The 23,878-nt window shown below is 33.8% G+C and overlaps 2 protein-coding genes across 13 annotated transcripts; one reads left to right on the top strand and one right to left on the bottom strand.

The window, feature by feature from the left end:
* The first annotated feature begins 1,237 nt into the window (after positions 1-1,237).
* On the top strand, positions 1,238-7,706 carry LOC124828468 (ras-related protein RABA5a-like). 10 transcript variants are annotated; one of them, XM_088098517.1, is made up of 5 exons: positions 1,238-1,385; positions 3,430-3,507; positions 5,473-5,570; positions 5,704-6,134; positions 7,242-7,706. In XM_088098517.1, exons 4-5 carry the CDS (start codon positions 5,795-5,797, stop codon positions 7,574-7,576), a joined length of 675 nt encoding a protein of 224 aa, XP_087954643.1. In that variant the 5' UTR covers positions 1,238-1,385; positions 3,430-3,507; positions 5,473-5,570; positions 5,704-5,794; the 3' UTR covers positions 7,577-7,706. The 10 variants fall into 10 exon arrangements, with proteins under 10 accessions (XP_087954643.1, XP_087954642.1, XP_047157720.1 ...); XM_088098516.1 differs by having other exon boundaries at positions 3,430-3,512; XM_047301764.2 differs by having other exon boundaries at positions 1,239-1,385; positions 5,698-6,134.
* A 379-nt stretch (positions 7,707-8,085) lies between these two features.
* On the bottom strand, positions 8,086-23,221 carry LOC148193028 (type II inositol polyphosphate 5-phosphatase 15-like). 3 transcript variants are annotated; one of them, XM_088098513.1, is made up of 12 exons: positions 22,194-23,214; positions 20,297-20,549; positions 18,833-19,619; positions 16,387-16,511; positions 15,953-16,037; positions 15,216-15,381; positions 15,073-15,113; positions 14,725-14,977; positions 13,970-14,093; positions 10,379-10,739; positions 8,517-8,889; positions 8,086-8,402 (listed from the first exon to the last, which is right to left on the bottom strand). In XM_088098513.1, exons 1-11 carry the CDS (start codon positions 22,915-22,917, stop codon positions 8,530-8,532), a joined length of 3,279 nt encoding a protein of 1,092 aa, XP_087954639.1. In that variant the 5' UTR covers positions 22,918-23,214; the 3' UTR covers positions 8,086-8,402; positions 8,517-8,529. The 3 variants fall into 3 exon arrangements, with proteins under 3 accessions (XP_087954639.1, XP_087954637.1, XP_087954638.1); XM_088098511.1 differs by having other exon boundaries at positions 15,073-15,381; positions 22,194-23,218; XM_088098512.1 differs by having other exon boundaries at positions 8,086-8,889; positions 15,073-15,381; positions 22,194-23,221.
* Between the last annotated feature and the right edge of the window lie 657 nt (positions 23,222-23,878).

The following is a 23,878-nucleotide window of genomic DNA, read 5'->3' as shown; positions in this document are numbered from 1 at the left end:
AAGTATGAGTGAAAGAAAAAGTGAAGGGAAAGTACATGTCGGGAATTGCCAGAATAAAACTTCATTTAACCTGTTCTTCTTAACAAACATTAAACCTGTGTAGGTGGTTGTGGTTTAATTGTTTCATTATTTTTCCTACCTTTCCATCCGATCATTTATGCATTTAGTATAGGGAAATTGAAGAACTGGTCCTGCACGGACCACTAAAAAACTGTCCAAACTAAAGTCTGCAACTTTCAAAAATCTCAAGCCAACACCCCATTTTTATTATTAAAAGGGTACTTCCAAATGCAGAACTACATTCTGGATCACTCTTTCCACAATCAAAGAGGTCTGTTCGCTTTTTCAGATATAAAAACAAAATCTCCCAAAATCAATTGCTAGGTAACATAATTTCAACAATCTAATTGTAACTTTAAATTTCACAACCACAAGAGGTAACAGAGTTAGAACTCTGTAAAATAAAAGAATCATAAATCTATCATTATCAATTTTTTTATTAAAATATTATGTTGATTTGGTTCAAATTTGATCGATGTGAAATTTCTTTCATATATATTTTTTTTCAAAATACCTAACAAAATTATAATAAGGTGACTTTTATAAGATGTTCTCATAAATACCTAACAAAATTCTAATAAGATGACTTTTATAAGATGTTCTCATAAATTATTCTAGAGAGACTTTGAAATAAACCTAAATTTTTATATATATAATATATATATATATATATATATATATATATATATATTATAATTTATATCTACATAAAAAAACTCTAATGTAATTAATGATGTGAAATAATTTTTTTAACAGTTTTTTATGCATTTTACAATAACTCTTTCATGTTTTGTAACAACTTTTTTATTTTAATTATTTTCTTGATCATATTCATTATTTTAAATAATCATTAAAAAATAGATCCACCCATTTGAATATACTTTTCCACTAGCTAATTTTTCCCTATTATAAATAATATTATGGTAATTTTTTTATGGATTATGAAGACTATGTTTTTATTACTTGATGTAAAAGTGGACAGGGAGATGCTATTATGACTGCATTCCCTGCTGGCTGGTATATAATAATAGAGTTATACATAATAGTTTTAAAACATTGAACAGTATAACATTTATTTACATAAAAATGAAGTTCATTTTAAAAAAAAAAATCATATAACAGGAATATAGTTTAATCTTTGTTAAATTTGTTCAAAATAAAAAAAAAATGTTTTCTAAAAATATAGGTGTAACTTACTTAAAAAAGACATAAAAAAAAAAGGATTTGATGCAGAGAAGGTAGTAGTTCAGTTCCACCGAAATAACCCGCAGACGCAAACCTTGAAAACACATACACGCGCATCCATCAGCCCCAACATCACAACGGTAGATCCCTTCTCTCCTTCTTCCTTCTCTCATATCTCTTATTATTCGTCTCTCTCTCTCTCCCTCTCTCTCCCAATTCCTCAATAACGCTTATCGCAATTTCGTAACAACATTTCCTTCTTCTCCTTTGTAATTTTCCCTTGTCGTTTCGTTTTTCTCTATTTTTCCTTCTGACGTGTTTCACACAGCGGATTTTGATTGATTAACATATATGGTGAAATTTCAGTTTACATTGCAAACTTGTCTGAACTGGATTCAGTTATGTTATTGTTGTTTGTTTTAAACTGTGCCTAACTTGGTGTAAACACATTTGTAATGTAATAGTTCGATTTTCGTGCCCTTGATTTGCGCGTTTGTTATCTATGTGTGCTTGGGTTAATAGAGTGTAGCCATATTATGGTATCCTCTTCTTCTCTGCCAATTAGCACGATCACATGTTTTGTTTTAAATTTAAAACAAGAACTCGGTTTTGTTTTAAATTTAAAACAAGAATGTCGATGGTGAATGGTTCAACTGAACCCGTAGTTTGTTCATAGTGAGTGATAAAGAAGTAGATATGATTAGTTAGAGTTTTAGCATGAGTGACTTAGTTTCAAGAGGAGTTGTTGGGACCACTTATTAATTGAAAGGTTCTGTTAGAATGTCTGTGGGATGTGTGTATGCGGTTTGGAAACAGAGTTTAGAGAGATAATGGTGATTGAAAGAATTAATGCCTTTGTCAGATAGTCGGAAGAGTTTTTCTTTGTCTGTGAGATGTGTGTATGCGATTTGGAAACAGAGTTTAGAGAGACAGTGGTGATTGAAAGAATTAATGCCTTTGTAAGATCGTCGAAAGAGTTTTTGTTTGTCTTCATTTACGAAGCTATCATGTGAATGCTATTAGAGTATGCATTGTCTATGGACGTGGAAATAATGAAGATTTGCTTGGAAAAGCTTGTCGTTGCTGTTTTCGAGAGGAAACTGGATCCTCTCCTGACACTCTGTTCTGCCAAGTCCTAGCGATTTTCTGGTTAGTGTAACAGTAATTAGAGAGAAGAGAAAATCTGATTTGAGAATTGAGATTTTTCTGGAGAGAGAATCCTGCTATAGAGATGCAGCACTGTATCTGGTCCATTTTAAGAGTGGTGTTCAAAGGAATTTTTTTTTTGAAAAATTAGAGGACATTATTGTCATAGGCTTATAGCCATAAAAAAAAGGCTGTTTTACTGATTATTGTGGTTTTTACCTTGATAATCTACATTGACATTTAATGTTGTCCTATTAGAATTGGAGTTTTACCTTGGTAATGTGTAGAGATATTTAATGAAATATTTATTATGATGATTATCGAGGTAAACTGCATTTCTAATTGGAGAACAACACCAGCAACACATGGAAACTACATGTATTTTTGTCCTTCTACATTGGTGTACATGGCTTGATTGAAATTCTTTGAAGAAATTGTCTCAGTCCTTAGATCTGGTATGGACAGGATATTTTTTTGGTTTTGTGGTCTTTCTTTGGTGTTTGGTTCACACTCTGTCTAAGGTGGCTATACTATTTTACTAGTGATGACTTTTTTTTTCTTTTCAATGTATGTTGTGGCTCTATTTTTGTGATGATTTTTATTGTTCCGTTATATTTTATCCTTTGTTCTAATAATGTCATCCTTTGTCCTACCACCTAAAAAACAATGATAATGATTTGGCTATCTGTTGTAAAAGGTCGTTACATCCTTTATGCTCCATAAAGCTACCAGTCATTAGATGCTGGCATAATTGTTTGAGAAGTGACAATATTTGAGGAAATGAATTGATTATTTGCCCCAGTATAACAACAGCTACCACCCCTACTCCCATTATATGATATTCTGCATAGGTAGAAAACTCAACACCATAAAAACGATCTTAATTGATTCATGAAATCGTCTTGTTTTTGGTTATAAAGATGGATCAGCCTGATATTTCTTATTTAACGTTTAAGTGTTTTACATTTTTGTATCATTTAAGGAAATCAACTTATCTCTTGGTTAAGAATTATCTAATCTATTTTTACTTAATACCAGGGTTTGAGACTGTAAAGACTTAGTGCAAGGGTAAATCGAAGTTGAAGGAGTTGAGGGGAGAACAGGGAGAGAAGGAGGGTGAGGTATTTATATTTGTTGACTTTGTTTTCTGTAGAATTTTCTATCTGGATATCTAAGAAAATAACAATCCCAAAAGATATAGATCACATAATTTCAGGTTTTACCTTTAAATTTTTTGAACTTGTTTACACATGGGCTGTCCTTTGCCAACAATTATTTTGGGCATCAAATAAGTTTCCCTCAAAAAATTTATGGGTTGAATTATGCATAGAAAGTCTGTGATCTTATCTTTTTTCTTCCCTGTCCATCAAACATGGTATTTTATCAATCTAAGTTTCAACCACAGTTGGGCTCTGTCTAGTGCCCGTTTGCAAGCCAAAATTTTACTATCAACCTTAATTTTTACCCTCTCTACTGATGTTCCTACATGAATCAATTGAAAATATCGATCACTCTGAACCTTGATTTTTGTTATGCTAGGAGAAAAAGATTTAGAACTGTGATTTTGTTTTTAATTATGCTGTGAATCAAAAACAATATGCATAATATGAAACCTTTATCAAGGTTTAAGAAGGTGAGAAGCTAAACAGTGAAACCTTTATCAATTGGAAATTTTCTGAATCTTTTAATCAGTCCTTCTTCTTTCCTAAAGAGTTAATGTTGTTGGTCTTCCGTTTCATGTTTCTCTAGTTTTCCTTCCTGTATGCTAACCCCTACTCCGTACCCGTGGGTGCTATGCCATGTCATATTATTAAACTTTTTGGCATTATCGATATGCCAAGTAATAAAATATAATGCCTAAAGGAAACATGTCCCTTTCATCCTGAACATGGTTCTTTCAGACTCAGGGTCTGTTGAGCTTTAAAAATGTTATTCTAAAGTATGTGTGTAAAATTGAATTTTTAAGAGATGTTAAATTGAGAAGCCATTTTATTTTACAGTTATAAAAGTAACTAATTTTTAAAAGATGTATCAGATTTTAGGATATTTCTGTGTAAAACACTGCTCCCTTTCTAGGCCTCTACTTTTTCTCCGGACAATTGGTTGTGATTATTTCGAAAGACTATTCTATTTTTATGATTCAGTCACTTATATTTAGTTAATAAAGAACCTTGCATAATAAGGAATAGTTGTGAAGGACCAGATTCCTGACATTTTTTGTATCCTATTTTGTTGGCAAAGTATGGGCTTGTTAGAGAGAACCCAATAATCGTCAAGCATAAAAAGTTATCATGAATTTCCTGAAATGTTTTCGTAATGTTTTTTTTTCCTTCAAGTTAATCAACATGGTTAAAAAAATTGTTGCTCTGAAGTTTCTTGCTAGGAAATTAATGTGCTGTTCAGACACAGGAAACCATAATACTAACACACTGATATAAGCATAATGCAACCTCTGCATGCAAGAGAGTTAACAATTGGTTCTACAGCACTTTACCAAAAGTATGACTTTAGCATCCAAGTTTGATTGATCAGAGATTGTAACATCTTATCAGCTCCTAAGGAAAGCTGAATATAGATTTATTTAGTCACTAATTTTTTAAAAATATCTGAGGAACCTTTTTTCTGTAAAATAACCTGAAACGATGCACTCTTATTAGTTAATGAATAAAATTTGAAGATTTTTATGCTTCTTTCCAATAAATTTCTTTCAAGAAGAAATTTGACCTGTGTTGATGTACTACAGGTTGAATTGTTATATGTGATATACTATTTAGCACTCGGCGATGAGTTTTGATATTTTAAACCTGCCAATCAATTGCTTGCTTGTTGGTTGTATTACCTGATCTGTAGTTTAATGGGCAATTATTTCCATGTATGGACTCAATTTTCAAGTATCTTTGGACAAGGTTTTCATTTCGTTTTGATTCCCACTTGTGGGCATTTTGTTTTTCTCAAGAAACAGTTGTGGAAAAAGAACTCAATATTTATCTTTTGGAAAATGCTCTCTAATTTTCAAAAGAAGTCTTAAAATTAATATAACACTTCATTGACAGTGGTGCGTATTGCAAATGATGCTGTCAGGTACGCAAGAAAGCTTTGGTAGTTTAAGTTGGAGGGCCTTGATGCCGATGGTGGATACAGTTGTATTTGCTAGAAACTGTAAACAGTCACTTCATAAGGTAAATCTATTATATATCCAATATTCCTGTGGAACTGCAATGTGTGTCACCGACATTCCCTTCCTGTCTTTCCCTAATTCTTTGTTAGCAGTTGCTCTTTTGTTTCTGATCCTTGTTCTCGTCTTAGGTGAAGGTGGCATTCTAGTATTGGAATGGGCCAGATTCCGTGATGATTATATATTGTTGATTTGTTTCTACACACTGGCAATCCTTAGGTCTGACAGATGGCTTTACCTAATGAAGAAGAGAAGACTGAGGACTACCTTTTCAAGATTGTTTTAATTGGTGATTCAGCTGTTGGGAAATCAAATTTACTTGCACGATTTGCCAGGGATGAGTTTTATCCTAATTCGAAGTCAACTATAGGAGTAGAGTTTCAAACTCAAAAGATGGATATTAATGGAAAGGAAGTTAAAGCACAGATATGGGACACTGCTGGGCAGGAGAGGTTCAGAGCTGTTACATCTGCATATTATAGGGGTGCAGTTGGAGCTCTTCTGGTGTATGACATCAGCCGGCGCCAAACATTTGATAGCATAGGCCGATGGCTTAATGAACTCCACAGTAAGAATTACAATTGTCTGGTCCCTTTTTTTCCATGAAGTTTTTCTCATGCTTATTTTCTTTGTGAGGTTTCAAATTTAGGAAATTTTTAACTTGTCCTTCAATTTGGCACTGATACAGTATATGAAAACTTTATGTGATTGTAAAATGTTTTTGGTTAATATTATTTTTACCGACTTCAGCTTGTTTTGGGATAAAAATGTTTACAATTTCAGTTGTATGTTTGGAACAATGACTGAAATTTTTAAAATTCTGAAAAATAAGTTATCTTTATGAATCTGAAAATTAGTAGTTTATGATTTTTCAAACCCTTTTCCCTTTTCTTCTGTAACAGTTTATATTTTATAGGTTCCAAACGAAATTAACTATTTTAAAACCATTTTTCAGTAATCTTATAAAAAAATGGATTCTGATTATAGTCCATTAAGCTATCTCAAAGACCAACCCTAATGACTATTTTTCTTTGTTGTACTGAGGTTAGAATCTACCACATTTACATAATGATACCATCCACACCCCCTTCTCCCACTTGGCTAACCCTAGTGGGTTATGTCTTATCGGTACTTAATATGATCCTGCCGGTAAAAGAACAATGTTATAGTCTTTATTCTTTCTTAAACGTGATTATGTTTCATTAGTTGACAAAACATTACCCTGTTGGATGTATCATGTGGATGCTAAATTCTGAGTTAATTGTTTTATTTTTTCTCTTTTCTGCTTTGAATCTTTGCTAGTCTTGATCTTTTTTTTATATTAAAGTAGATATAGGATACTTACATAAATCTGCACCTTGTACTAAACATGGTTTAATTAATTAGTAAAAAAGGTCATTTTTTATTTAGGTATGTTTGGAAAAAGATTATCTCAAAGTACTTAGAAATGAAAATGACAATAAGTTCCTTAACATAAAAAATAACTTGTACATAAATAGAAAGAAAAAGCCAAGTGAAATAAGTGTTAACGGATAAGTTTAGTCGTGAGTATATTGATAGGCCACTTGGTTTTTATTTGTTTTCTTGCTACAAAAACATATTGTAGTCACATGTTTTGATTGCCCATGTGATCAAACAAGGATTAAATGGAGTGTGGTTTTTTATTATTTAACAGCTCACTCAGACATGAACGTTGTCACAATACTTGTTGGGAACAAGTCAGATCTTAAAGATGCAAGGGAAGTGGCTACAGCTGAAGGCAAATCCTTGGCTGAGGCACAGGGTTTGTTCTTCATGGAGACATCAGCTCTGGATTCATCAAATGTAGCAGCTGCTTTTGAAACCGTTGTAAAGGAGATCTACAACATCTTAAGTCGGAAGGTTATGATGTCTCAAGAGCTCAACAAATCGGATGTCTCCCATATTGAAAATGGAAAGACTGTTGTTCTACAAGGGGAAGGTGAACAAGAAGCAGCAGCAGATGCTGAGCCAGCAAAAGGTTGTTGTTGATCTTAGGTTTTGATAATATGTCGGCTCCAAAACTGAGTTTTTATTATAATTATTCGACAAATCATGAAAATGTAACTCAGATATTCAAGATTTATCTTTAAATGCTTACTGGGAGATTTTGGAGTAGAAATTCTTTGCATTGGAAGAATTACATAAATGAGAAAAAGAAATGATAACAAGTACCATTAAAATGACCAAATTTCCTTTTATTTTACGCATGCTTGCAAAACCACGTTAAATTATTCAGATATTTCTCTCTACTATTTCAGTGGTTAACTTCGGAAGTATTTGTTTTAAATATATATATTTGAGGGCTATTTCGCTTACATTTGTAGCTCAATTATTTATTTCATTTGATGACTCAAATTTAAATTTGTGATATATTACAAAATATAAAATTAAGAGGAAACTTTAATAAAAATAATGCTTGAACATCTAATATTTGCCAAATGTAAAAATTAAGAAAAAAAGAAGAATGAAGATAGACTGAGGTAAAATACAACAGGAAGTTAACTAACAAAATGGACTTCCATTATAAAAAATTCCAAGAAAATATTGAGATAATACAACTAAAAAGTATTTGTTGGTAGGAGAAATCATTATCCAAACGACACACTCAATATGAACAGGTCACTGCATTTTCCCTTTGAACTGTGCAGCTTTTGTTGGTTGATATGGCACATAATCATTTACACAATAAATTGGACTCGTTTCCAAATAAATTAAATAATGGATCTAATAAAAGCTGTTTTGCTACTTTTGCTTGCATTTGCTTTCTGTACAGTTCAATGAGCTCGATGAATAGAAGTCGGACCACAAAAGCTCCCTACGATAGCAAAAAAGTTATCAAGCGTAATTAAGATGCTTATCATAGTAGATGGCATTCATAGACCATCCATTCATTTTTTTTGTTCTTCCGCCAAAAACCTAAAATACTCACATTAACTGCTGCTTTAAGGGCCATGCAATTTCTGTAGCTGGTCAACCACATCATAGGAACTGCTGAATGGTTGGAAATCAGATCGGCGCAATACAGTTCCTTGGATATTCCTGGAGCCGTCTGGTTGAGAGCCAATCATAGCTTTTTTCTTGGATGAATAACAGTGGTGAACACGGACTCGGTGTCTTCTTGGCTGTATAGTGTAATTGCCATACATCTTAACAACCAAAATAGCTTCTTTGTCTCTGGAGTCTTCACACCATGAATTTTGTACAACACCATCAACAAACTCCTCCAGAGTCTGAAATTCCTCATGGTGCACTGATACTTCAACAATTTGATCTGGTTTTATTATACCAGTTGCAGGACTCACCTGAATCATGAAATGATTAAGCAATTATCTCAAGGGGCATTGCAACCGAGAGATGTCCTACCCGAAGCAAGAAAAAATGTATCGTGTTCATCCACATACAGAATTTGGTCCCAGGAGTAAAGATTTTTTTTTTCCTAGTGGTGATTTTGGTTCTATCTAAAGATTTTAAATTGCAGGCAGACCACATCACAAGATGCAATTGCAACAGCTCAGCTGTGGTGACCCCTATAAGCCACACCAATAGCAAAGCATTTCTAGTAAAGAAAAAAGAACGGGGTATGCAAATTAAAGAAGGCCTTGAATGGCCGGAAGAAATCTTCCCATGTTTAGTTTGAAAAGTTTAGTGGGGCTATAGTATCCTTGGTTGGACAAGCAAATTCAAGGTGATCGTACGTTTTATATAACACGTTCTTATAAGGCGTACTTATAGTGCTTTGATTGTGCTTATTGCAAGTAATAATGAGCTCTGAAAAAATTGTGAAGGCCACTTGAGGAAGAGTAACTCTATTAAACGAAGATCTGTTGAAAATCCTATATCAATTAATGATATGAAAAATTTTAGTATACAAGTGGGTGTAAATCCTACCTCACAAGTGGTTATGAACTTGAGTTAGGTTTAAAGGCTATTTTCTAAGATGGTATTAGAGTTTAACCTATAACAATGTTTGTTGGATCTATCATGTATTAAAAACTACCCACAGATATCCAGTCTCACACTTAAGACATGAGAAAATATGTTGAAGATTTCACATTAATTGGAGATATAGTCAAACCATAATATATAAATGAATATAAATCTTATCTTACAAACTAGTTGTACGAATTAGGATTACTAAGAACAAGGATGGGAATATATAATATGCTAAACATGTAGGTTCAATTGCTGAGAGGAGATTCTAGGATATTGTATGCTTTTAAATGGAAATTTAATGACTTGTAGGAGTAAAAGGCAAAATTTAGTTGCAAGAGCAAGTGTAGAGATAAAATTTAGAGCCATCGCTCAAGGTGGTATATGACACTATTTTGTGATGATTGGTCTGTCATCAAATTGCATGGTCCCTTACCAGTTCAGCATGAAAGGACAGAGCACATACAGAAAAAGATTGACCCTTCTGCCAATTCATTAAAGAAAAATAAGACAATGGCTTTATAGATATAATGAACATCCCTTTACAACTCTAGATGGCTAACGTATCAACCAAACCACTTCCTACAAAGCAGTTTGAAGATTTTACTATCAAGCTAGGAATGATTGGTATTCATACACCAGCTTGCTTGAGGGAGAATGTTATAGAGTATAATTATTGTCATTAATTCCTATTTAACCTTTATAGAAGCAATAAAGTATATAAAAGAGAAAATCATCCATTTTTTCATCATCAAACTAGAAGTAAAAATTATTTTCTAGCTTCCTCATTTCAAACGTCTCTAGTTTCAAGTTTTTTCTATAACCATAAATATTGTACAAAAAAAAAATAAAGAATATCACCTCAAGCCACCTTGGGAAGCCAAATGAACCCCTCAACTGATGGTCAGTAGCCTTCTGATCCTCTGTAACAGTAGACTGACCTTCACAAATTATTTCAAACAAAGCATTGCCTTCTCCACATTTATTTGTAATTCGCAAAATTAATGTGTCCTGGTTTTGAAGAATTATGTTGTTTGTACTAATGATGGTTTCAGGAATCTTGCATAATTCTTTAAGAAGAAATTTAATTTTCTCATTTGATTCAAGAATCTCTCCAAACTCCTGTCTGCGGATTGATTCATCTACTCGAGCAATATCAGTAGAAAATATGCAGCGGACAGGCTTGTGGTCACTTTCGGTGACATCCATGCAAGCTTCATACCTAGTGAAGGTGAGATTGCATTGATTAAAAAATAAAAACTGAAAACAAAAAAAGGTATTTCCATTAAAGCTTTTTAAATATATTTTCCAAATGTGAAAATATTTCAATTTAGTATCTGTAGTAAAATTTTGAGGAAGGTGGAAAGCAAAGACAGGCTTGAATCCATGTGTTTACTATGCAGAGGATGAATTATGTTCACAGCCCAATGATTTCAAGAATCAACCAATATCCTAATTACCTGCCGTAATAAAAGACTACAAATAAATAACAAAGAAAATGTAAATCTGAGAAATACTGATTGATATTGTTTTTCTGGTTTGTTAGAGTGAGAGATACAATTTATGTAATAAAATCATGAAGCTTGTAAAGCAAACTTTGCTGATGTGGGACTAAACTCCACCGAAATAACCACTTAGCTGCTGTGCTGTCTCTCAGTATTATAAAAATAGAGATTTTATTCTATCACGCTATTACATAAATACCAGATGTGGTTAGTATATTTACATTCTATACATTGCACTTCCCCTTAAATTGGAGAATATAGATCCTATGCACCCAAGTTTGGTGTGTGTGTGTGTGAGTGTGTGTGTATATATAACTTATTTGGAGGCCTCTCAATAGGCCAAGTAAAAAATCTTTTTGGTCATTTGATGTGTGTAGACTAAGTACCACAATTATAGGACATGGTTAGACAATAGACATTATTTGTGTATCTTCCAACAATAACCATTTTCAATGTGATCCCAATAATTTGTTATTGTTATAACACCGTTGGATTATCATCGAGTTGGTGAAGATTGGTTCAATAAAATCTTGATAAGGTTCCTACACCAACTAACTTCACCACACCATCTCATAGAAGATGTGTGGACAGTACAACGTCTAGCCTCTTAGCATCTACTAAGACTAGTGACTTCTAGAGCAGCCGCCTAAGCAATAATTCAGCTCAGTAACGAGAAGCACCCCTCACATGTCCTCTCTATATGTTTAGGCACATTTCACATAAGCTAGTTATGATAGTTATGAACTATGTATAGGAACCTGTAACATCAGTTAAACTAATTGAGCGTTGTGAGTTCAACTGTAAAACTGAAAATGGCGAGAGTGGAGAGAGAGTTCACTAAGAGATAAACTTTAAGTTGTAATGCATAGTTAATTCTATTGTGGGTTGAGATTGAAGTTCATTAACACTTCAACTGAACCACATTATTTTTGCATGTAATTTTATCTTATTTTTCCTTTGTTTACCTTCTAGCAATGGGAAGAGTTTCTACCAGTGATAACAAAAGTGGTAGAAGATGGTCAAAGTCAAGGTCACACAATGGATTTTCAAACGTAAAGATAGAAGTCCAGCAACTTGTCAACAAAAATTAGGCAAGATTAATGGTTAAAGGCTTTAACTGGAGAGGAGACAATTATAACGATGGTTTCTCTCCTGTAACAAAGCACAAACCGATTTGAATGTTGTTAGTCATGGTAGTTGAGTTTAACCTTGAGTTGTTGGAACGGATAGATGTTAAGACTACATTTCTAAATGGAGAGTTATAAGAGTCCATATATATGAAGCAATTAGGAAGCTACATGGAAGGAGAAGGTATGTATTATGTTAGTAAATTAAACAAATACTTTTATGGTCAGAAACAATCCCCTAGACAATGGAACAAACAATTTGAGTTCATTGAGTGTTGGCTTTGAACAAAGCAAGTATGACATCTAAATCTACTTCGTGTATCTACCATAAGATCATTTCATGGTATTATTGTAGTATGTTGATAACATTCTGATAGTTAAAAATAGAAAGTCTAAGGTTGAGAAGGTTAAGTTGAATAGCAAATTCAATATGAAGGATCTTGGAATGGGTAGAAAGATTTTAGGGTTTGAGTTTGTTAGACGACGTGAATTGAAGTGTCTACATGGGTATTGGATGACCTACCTTAAAAAATTCTTGAAAAGTTTGGATGACACACTTGAAACCTGTGTCCACACCTCCTACTTTTCTCACTACAAGTTGAGGGATGAACATTCTCCTAAGATAATAAAGGAACAAAGTTATATATATGGTATTCCATATGAAACATTGTTAGTTTTGTGATGTATGCAATATCTATGTTGAACTAAGGTGAAGGTTAGTGAAGATTGGTTCAGTAAAATCTTGTTAAGATTCCTAGACCATCTAACTTCACCAAACCGAGTCTTCTAGTATCTTTGGTGGATAGTCTTAATATAATATCAAGTCCCTTAGCATCTACTAAGACTAGTAATGTCTCTTAAGCATCCGCCTAAGTGACAATTAATCTCAATAACAAGAAGCATTGTTCACATGTCCTCTCCATATGTTTAGACGTGTTTCATGGAAATTAGTTACAGTAGTCATATATTATAAATAGAAAGTTGTAATGATAGTTAAACTAACTGAGAGTTGTGAGTTCAACTATTACCGAAAACAATTATAGTTGAGCGAGAGGTCACTAAGATAAAAACTTTAAATTATAATCTCTATGCATGTTAAATTATACCGTAGACATAAATTAAAGTTCATTAATACTTTAATTGAACCATATTATTTTTGTGTGTAATTTTACCTTATTCTTCCTTGTTTACCTTCTATCAATTCGTTTGTGGCCTCTTTTCTGTTGTTGTTTAGGCATTTATGTTTGGTAGATGATCTTATCGTAGGTTTGTCCATTTATATCCACAACAGAGTTACGTGAAGTACAGGGCCAACCAGAAAATGATTGTTACGTGTAAGGACAAAAATTATAATATTTCCATTCCCCATGTGATTATACTTAGAATTGCTCCTTTCTATTTAGAGTATTACAAAACAAATAATTCTAGAACAAAAACATAACTTATGACCAACTCGAAAATAATTATAAACATAGGGGTAAATTACAACCTGTGTGGAATATCGATTAGAGATTACATTATACAAGAATATAGCATAAATATGCTTTAGTCACAAGAAAAATATGGTGAAATACAACCAAAATAATGGGTGGTAGTCATTTAAGTCAATAATGATGGCAATTCACTCATGCAAATTTACTTTTGGCTATCCAAATTTTCCTTTCACAAATCTATAATTCAATATTGACTCACCGCATGTCTCATAATAAATAAGTCCCCTATTTTACATAGGGATTAGAGACTGCATAGTCCTTCTGGCCGGGTGTTTTAATCTATATACCCAAATGGAGAAAATAAAAAGTATTAGGTAGAACACTCACTGTAATACTGAAGTGACAACGGGGCACTCTAAACTGCATTCAGCCACCAAAGATGTGCAGCTGTCACGATACAAAATTCTGTCACACCAGGCAGGGATGCGTTTCTTTTCACCAGAATCATACCCTTCAAGAAAATAGGTCATATAGTCTGAATTCATACCCTCAAAAAAATTGTAAGCAATACTGATGACAGTAATAGCAAACATAAGCAGCAAAAATTGCAGTTTGAATTTATTCACTTTACGATATCTAATTCTTAAGAGTTCCTGATTGTGTCAACTATTAACATGAGGTTGTTTAGAATCCTGATGTACTCAATATTTCACTGTACTGCGCCCTTAACATAATATATATTCAAAGGGAGATTGTCACTTAGTTTATCCAGTCGACTGTGTGAACTTCTCCTACCTACCTCACTCGCATTACACTAATACTATAGTAAGCAAGCCTCTAGAAGTTATAAGCACCCAAAAAGAAGGAAACTTCAAATCTATTATTCAGAGCCTCTCTATCCCTCTTTTCCTCTGCCCTATCTGTTCTACAACTTTTACAATTCATATGAAGTCATCCTGTTATTGGTCTACAAATAAAAAACCTTCGTGATTGGAACTGCATGGTTTGCATTTTGCAGAAATGATTAGAGATGTAGTGACCCAACCCACGTCCTTCCATCTCACTTTTTACCACTAAAGTTTACTTTAAAGTTCACTAGACCATTGTGTGTATATGTGTGTGTTTTTGGGCAGGCGACCAACCTGCCAAGCCAGCTTGGTGCCGTTCAAATTTGTATGTAGGAGGAAATGTTATAATTGCTTCACGCATTCCTTGGAAGACATTCCCAGCTTCCATTTCAGCTCGAAGTTGATCCCTTTCTCTAAGCCAGTCAAAACATCTTTGAGAAACAAAATCTCTCGCTTCATCATATGAAATGTCATCAAGTCTATAATTAAAATCTCCAAGAAATACAACCATGTCTGCCTCAGATAACTCGGGCACCCCTTCTGTGAACTGGAAACCAATCTCAAGAATCAATACCTCATCCAACTATCAGAGTGCAGCATAAAGCATTACTTAGATGAATAAAGTGGACAGCATGTACATACATTTGCACCACGAAACATCGGAACAGAAGATGACGTGCCAGCTGCAACAGAAAGGACCAATGGCAAGCCAGATCTATAAACAGGCCAAAATAAATACATGGACAAGGCAAGTATGAAAATCAGGAAAAGGCACAGAAAAGTACCAGCTGTAGTATTTAAGACGTTTGTTGGCCGACTGAAGGACATTGTTCGGTATACATGATCAAAATCTGCATTTCGACGACCAACTGCATCTAAATGTGCTGCGAAGTGACAATTAACAAAGCACATTATCCGATCATACACTCTGATCCTCAAACCAACAGCTCCCTGGAGAAAACAACATCTCCTATGTCAATGGTCAGCATAATATGAACAGAAACAAAAATATATATTTGCATACAACACATATCATACAGTGTGATACTCTTGTGAATTGCACAGCCATGGCATGGCATTGTTGCCGATCTATTTGCTTTATATGTCTATGCATGTGTTGAATTAAATGACTAAATTCAGGCCAAAGACACCAACTACACTTTACTGGTTATTGCTTTAGTGGAAACAATTAGCGATAAAGTTTTAATGGTTATATGATATGTTACTTGCAGACCACACAAGAAAATTATGTCATTGGCTTGCATTGCAGTACTTCTAGAACAGAAACTTGGCTTTTGTCTGCTTTTACTTGGAATTGCAACATACCATAAAATCTAGTAATCAATCTAGTGATATAGGCAATAGCCTGACATTTAAGTATCAATGTTAGTCTGTTGAATAAAACAAAAGCTGACAATTATGAGATCTATGATCATGACCAACAGCCGCATCTTAAAACACCCTTTATTAGCAAAAAACTAATATACAAAGAAAAACAACAGAGTAGATGGTACAGGCCCACCTTATTGCCAATAGCACGTCCGAATCCACATGGAACTGCTGCTACATCAACATCCCCAACATAAAATCGAATGTTGGTTTTAACCCTGAAGAAGAAAATTTCAGTACCATTGGTGAAGAAAGCAGAGAATTTAGATAACAATGGCTTCTCATGAATTCAAATTGAAGAAAATAATCGATATTTTCGTTCACCATACAATTAGGAACCCAGCCTTAAGTGATACATATCCATATCTTTCAAACCAGAATAGCATTCATAACAAGTAGGAAGGAAAACCCACAATAATCTGAGATAACAAGCAATTTAACAGACCACTACAAATTCAAATTGCTAAAATTTTACGGATATCCTATTGACTAACAAAACAACAATCATTATCTCTGACATATTAAAGCTTCAACAGCTCGCGTGTATTTCTACTCAAAGATACTCACCACACAGCAATGACCAAGCCTGCAAGTTGTCTGGATCCAATACGTTCAAATGTTGAACCTTCATCTAATGTTTTGTCTATCATGTCCAGCCACCACTGCCCAACAGAACTTCCCTCCAATCCTACCTATATGTTTGTGAAAGATTGAGGGCAGAGGAGGGTTGTGAGGAAGAAAAAATAGGCAAAACCATTAACTATACAATATATATAAGTGTGCGTAAATACATGACAATTATCACAACAGAATGTTTACAATGCATATGAATAATCCAAGCATCCAGAAAACATCCATTGAACAACAGAATGTATAATGATTTTGTGTAGTCCATGTGCTAATAGGAACAAAAACTCAACACGAGACATTCTTAATCATTTTGATGTGGCACTCTATTATAATAGATCAATCCAAGAAATTCTCTCGCTACTTCTTATTGACATATGCAATATCAAGGACTCAAGATCAACTGGACGGATTACAGAATGAAGGACAGAATGACAATTGGATGAATGGGTACTGGATTAATGATTGGGAAGAATCATTTGCTGCAATGAATGATGTTCATGGCCAAGGAGGTTTCGGCTGCAGTGATATCATTGCATAGTTTCATGAAATTTTTACAAGAAGGCCCACAAGCACTTCATCCTTATTTTAAAGAATTCAGAGAGGCTGAAAAAAAAGGAATGTGTAATTTTATTAAACTGTAAAAGTGAATTGACTTGCACATAGAGAGCTATTGAGCTCAGATATTTATATGGAAGAATAATTGGGCTTTAAGCTTTATCTAAGCTCGACTAACTTCAACTGTCATAACAGAATTGCAGTTGGCTACCTCACTCTGACCAAGTGTTGACTCAGCAATCTACATAAACAAGTATAGACTATTAATTCCCCCCTAGAATAAGAATTAAAAAAGAAATTCTTAAATTCTAAAGCACCTGAAAAATTATAATTTCCAAATTACTACTATTATATAATACCATGCCCTGGGAGTTGCTTTTTGCCTCCAATGCTGGATCTTCAACAAATATTTTGAGGGTGCCAAAATTTATATATAGATATATAAAAAATTTTAGGATACCAAATATATAAAATATATTAAAATTTTAAAAAAGTAAGTTATATATATATATATATATATATATATATATATATATATATATATATATATATATATATATAAATTGAAGGGGCCAAGGCCCTCCTATGCCTCCATTATAATCTGCCGTTGTCTGCCTCCCATCTAAACCACTGCATATATTACTCCTGCTACACAATAACCACTACAGCTCAGACAAACTTATTTTTTATACACACGCCTCCCTCCCTCCCATTACTCTGTTTCTCTTGGCCAGCTTTTGGTCAGTTTTTATAATGAACATGTTGATCTTGTAATGGAGTTGTCTCAAAGGACATGTTGGACTCATCGATGTCCTCAAACTTGAAAATATGAAGATCGTATGACGAAGGTAAGCCAATTGACATAAAATGTTTAAAGAAAGGGTAAGGAAATGAAAGTCTTGCTCAAACTGCAATTATGGTAGTAACCACAACTCTTTTTCAACCCGATTCCCTCCCCTCCCTCCCATTGCTCTATTTCTATTGGCCAGTTTTTATAATGAACTATGCTCATCTTGTACTTGAGTTGTCTCAAAGGACATGTAGGACTCATCCATGTCCTCAAACTTGAAAATATGAAGATTGTATGACAAAGGTAAGCCAATTGACATAAACTGTTTAAAGAAAGGGTAAGGAAATGAAAATCTTTCTCAAACTGCAATTATGGCAGTAACTACAACCCTTTTTTTTTCCTCCCTCCCACTGCACTGTTTCTTTTGGCCAGTTTTTGTAATTAATATGCTGTCGATCTTGTACTTGAGTTGTCTCAAAGAACATCTTGAACCCATTGATGTGCTCAAACTTTAAAATATGAAGATTGTATCATGAAGGTAAGCCAATTGACATAAAATGTTTAAAGAAAAGGTAATGAAATAAAGGTCAGTCATTAAACTATTCTTTCATTTCAATCGTTCTTGATTCTGCAGTACCATGGAAAGCATGACACAGATCACCATTTCATTCCTAACCATACAAAAATTAAAAAAGGAAATATCAACTGGTGTTTCAAACTTGCAACTCATTAAATTACAGTCATTTCACTTTCTTAATTCCAATAATTTCCACAGCAATTCATTGCATTACATTCCATTCATGTCAATTAGTCAAAGCAGTAACAAGATACATGCATGTAAGTTATTGGCTGTAAATGTCAACCTAATATCTACATGTTTTTTGCAAATTCAAATGTATAGAAGTCAAGCCTAAAGAAAAAGAAAACACAACTAAACATAAATCACACAGCAACTACTTTGCTTACACTACTATTTTTCTAATAGCAATATTTTATAGTACTGATTTTCTAGTAATATTACAGAAAATGATGACTTACAGTTTCTTTAGCAGCAGACATTGCAAGAAATCCTGCACCCATTTCAACCTCTTGCAACCCAACAACAACAAGACTAACATCTGAGGCCACAGAACCCAGCCATGAAGTAAGGGAATCTTGAGATGCTTTTCCTTGTCCCACATTCCAAGTGCCACTCAATATTTTTATATTTTCTATTTTAGTGTATAAAAATTCTTTGCCACTTAATTCTGAACGCAATATACTATCAACAGGCCCAGGGGAGGTGATGTTCCATCCTCGTACACCACCATGGTTAGCCAATGCAAATATATAACCAGCACCAAATGTCATTTTTACGATTGGGCTGCCATGAGCCACCCATCCCCCAATCAGATTACCCTTGAGATCCAATACCTGGATAGTTCCAGATACATAACCTACCCAAATTTGCATGCCAAAGGTAGAAAAACACTGAACGGCAGATGAATGGTAAAGAAAATCTTGTATACGATTGCCATTTCCATCCCATTGCACCAGTAAGCCACTTGTACACCCTGTCCAAATCATTCCATCTATTGTTATTACTAGTGCTTCAGTTCTCCTATTATCATCCCCAAAGCCGCCCTTTGCTGCAACTCGACGAACAGCATCAGCTGCCCCCATTATGGCATTACGTGAACGCTGAAAGAACCCCATTGAACTTTGTGTTTTGTCTTTCCTTGAAACAAGCTCCACCGAAAAATCTTGAATTGAGGACAAATCCAACCGATTTTCAATTTGTCCATCTGAATTGAAAACTTTCAGTAGCTCCCTTGTGCGAGCATCCCTATAAATTAACAAGCACTAGCTTACATTAAATTGATATGTGGAGAAAGAGAAGCACGACTAATGCAAAATGAAAAGAGAAAGTTCATGTGACAATGAATTGCAAGCTTGGTAACATCACAGATCCCCCTTCCTCTACAATTCACATTAACTTTAATGTAAAAGCAACTAAAAGTTGCTTCTAATGACGCATGTTATGTTAGCATGCAGAGAACCAAACATGTGGGAAGTCTTAGTCTAGTTATGATTTCTTTATACACCCATCACGAAGAGTACCGTCAAGAGACATGTCAGAACAAAAAAGGATATACAGGATTCAGGATGACTTACCGTAAACATGCAAATATATAACCTGACTAGAGTTCTTAGATATGCTTATTTTATAAGGATTTATGTCATAGAATCAATGACTTGTTATTAGCAATGCAAGCCAGTTCATACAAGTTTAAAGGAATATCTGTCCACAAATTAAAAAGGCTAAGACCCCTTCGTGAATATAATAATAATACACTAAAAAACTATATTTACTATCTTTTTACCAAAGTAAGATGTGTGAGCACGAGATAGAAAAAAATCTTAAAATAATCAAATACAGTTGAATGGTTAAACAAAAAAGAATTTACCCATACTAATGTTCAATACAAACAAACACCTTGAAAGTTTAGTAGAAAATCTCACCACAAAGCAAATGAAAAATAACCAGCACTCCACACCTTTGCTCTCGAATTATCAGATACTAAGTACTTTACATCTGAAGTCAGCATGTTACTGAAGCCATTTGTAGATAGTTGGCTCCTTAAGTCAATATAGGACCTCTCCACAAATATAACAGCGCTGTGCCTTTCCTCCTTCGTTAGATGAATAGATTTTTCAACAGCCTCCCAAGGCCATATTTTTACACCTCCTCCTTCTGAACCCGACCACAGATCCCCTGGAATAACAAAATGGAGAAAAAAAAAAGGAGAGAGAATAATGCATAACATTCACAATAAGCACATGAATCAACCAACAAACATCAGGTTCCCCGGAGAGTTTAGAATCTTGGATTAGCATTTTTGAGTAAACAATTTACTTAATCACTTATTCAGAAAGTGCTTATCACCTTAGAGCCTATACCATTAGTACTCGAAGAACTTCAATGCAAAAGTTATTGAAATAGAATGAAAAAACTTAAAACAAAGCTGTTTTTGTAAACTTCCACCAAACACCTTCCATTAATAAGTTCTTACACCATAAAACAAGACCAAAGAAGTTTAGCAAAAGTTCTTCCAAATGCTCAAGAGTCAAAACAAAACAGCTTATAATCAAAATCTTAGGTGGCATTCGACTAAACTTATTTTGGACATAACTTTCACTTAAAAAAAACTTTAGAAAAGGTAGTTTTTCTTAATAAAGAAAACTTCATGAACTTTAAATAAACTAATAAAAATAAGTAAAAAAACTAGTTTTAGAAGCTTTCGACTTCTACTTTTCCCCTTACTCCTTTATTTTAAATCTGAAGATAAAAAAATACACTACCCAGAAATTTTAAGATTAAAAACCACTTCCTCTATTTCCTTTTATCTGCCCATTTAAGAGAATAACAGACAGATTAAGGGATGAAATGAATATCAATTTATGTTAAAATTGTTTTTCACTTCTTAAGATGACCTCTGTTATTATTTCTTTTTTTATTGATGACAAGTTTGTAAAGATTTTAAAATTAACTGAAAATAAGGACAAAATGAAAAATATAGTAGTCGGCAACATTATCATCTTTCAGAGGTACACAAATATACAAAGAGAAAGAGCTACCAAACATCTTTATGTTAAGGGCAAACATTTCATACAATAACACTATAAAAGTCTTCTACACAATCTACATTGCCGTTCAATCATAATTTGCTACACATGATTAATTTTACAATAGTTTAAAAATAATGTAAAGAAGATTTCTAATTGCATCGCTGGCTAACTGAAAAAACACGTCCGTCAAACTCTTGACTTTAAATTTAAACTATTATTTTTAATTTCAATTCTTTAAAATTATTTTTAAGAGTTATGTTTTAATTCTTGAAATTAGGCCTAGGATTGTTTTTGTACCAGGTTTAAAATTGATTTTTTTTAGTCTTACAATTTGATCAAAGAAATCTTTATCCTGAACATAATCAAAGATTTCACTTTGTAATACAAACAAAATACCAGCAGTTCTATTAATAAAATACCTGTAATATATGATTATTTCCATTTCATTCATTTTCCTAAATTTGAGGGACGTATTTAAAATTCTATTTTAAAGCATTAGATTGTAAATAAAAAAAAACATACATACATACATATATATATATATATATATATGTATATATATATATATATATATATATATATATGTATATATATATATATATGTATATATATATATATGTATATATATATATATATATTTATTTATTTATTTAAAATTATATTTTAAGGCATTAGATTGTACATCAAAAAAATAAATAAACATCAAGGGTACAGGATATCTGCTAAAAATTAACCTAATCCAACTAAAGAGATTGAACAGTAAAATTAACAGTGAAGAACGAAAGATTACCATAAGAGGTGAAGGTGAGGGAAAGAACAGGGCCACGGTGAGCCTGCCAAGACAAATTTTCCTTAAACCGATTGCTCCAATCGCAGCAGTTATTGTTATCCTCCAAACTCTCATCATCCATCTTCCAGCACCTAATCTTCCCATCCCTGTGTCCGCTCCACACCAACCTGTTCCCCTCATCCGCAACTAAACACAGCGTCGGCGAACACCACATCGATTCCCGAAACGGTGCACTCTCCTCGTCTCCTATCCTCACAACCTGGTCTTCTTCTTCAACGCCGCACCACGACGCGTACAGATCCTTGAAGTTCCAAAACCTTACGCCGCATTCGGAAGCCGCCCACAGCTGCGACTCAGTGGAAACAATGCTCCTCAGGAACCGCCCAATCTGCGTCTCCCGCAGCGGGTGCGGCCGCAATTCGAGGCTCGGCGGCCTCGCCGGATGCACCGCCCCGCGCGGAGGGAGGCGGAATATACCGACGCCGCCTCCCCTGGCAACGAACTCCGGTAACGAAGCGGCGCGTGAGCCGGAGGAGCGACGCTGTTCGGCGGAGAGCTTGCGGTCAAGAAACTGAAGCATGTAGTCAAGGCGACGGTTGGTGGACTGGATGGAGTTAGAAGGCGAAGCGTCGTCGTCGGAAGACGAAGAGTGCAAATATCCTGATGAAGTTTCACGGTCGAAGGAATCGACGACGTTTTGGCGTAGCGTTGATGATGAATCCATTGAATTGGAATCGATTGCACGTCGTCGACGATTGGAACAGTTGGAGAAAATCTAGCATGTGTGAACTTGTGAGAGAATTTGATGTGCGGTGTTAATTGCGATTTGTGTTTGACTTCGAAGCTGGATTGGATGAGAGAGAAATTTAAGAACGATGTGGGAGTTCAGCGACACACCAAACAAATTACCGCTGAGACACCTCACGTCTGTTCCAACGATCAACCCTATTCTTTCTTTCTTTTAATTCTAATTATTAAATCCAAATTGGGATATCTCATGGCTCTCATTTCGTATTTTATTTTTAATCGATACGTTGGAATGATTTCAAGAAATATAATATATTCGCTGCTCTTTCTTTAAAATATTTTTTATTTTAATTATGTCTCTCGCGTATATAAAATATGACAGTATTAAATTGTTTTTTGCCTTTTTTATATTAAAAAATATGTGTGTGTCTTTAGGGACGTGATAAAATGCCTTAGAATTATTTGTTGTCTGGATTGTTCTATCTATTATCCTTTTCCATTTGTTTGATGTAATATATTGAGAAACAATAGACAGGATAGAAAAGTATGCATTAAATTACTAACTTGGTATTTCATCTTTTAGTTTGTATTTCGCTTAGTTATTTCACCTGCAAAAAGTTATTTTTGGTTTTTTTATGTTTCTAAGGTGAGTTAAAGTCACTGGTCCAACACTGCAAAATTAATTAAGCAACCGACGTAGAAATCAGTAAAATACCGGATAAAAGAATTAATAATTCTAAATTTGGATTTTTTTAATAGTAAATTAAAATAGTAGTCATTTGTTTTGTTTTCTACATGTAAACTATCTAGACATTGATATATATTATTAAAATTTAAATTTACTGTGATAATATATTTTATTTTTAAGATCGACTTTTAATAAGTAGAAATGAAAATTTAAAAAGTTTAAAATGAATATTTTATTATTTTAAGTTAGA

Source organism: Vigna umbellata, chromosome 9, assembly GCF_029865625.1.
Source record: "Vigna umbellata cultivar VRB3 chromosome 9, Vumbellata_1.0, whole genome shotgun sequence".
Lineage (NCBI taxonomy): Eukaryota > Viridiplantae > Streptophyta > Magnoliopsida > Fabales > Fabaceae > Vigna > Vigna umbellata.
This window is presented reverse-complemented; position numbering and strand designations above follow the sequence as displayed.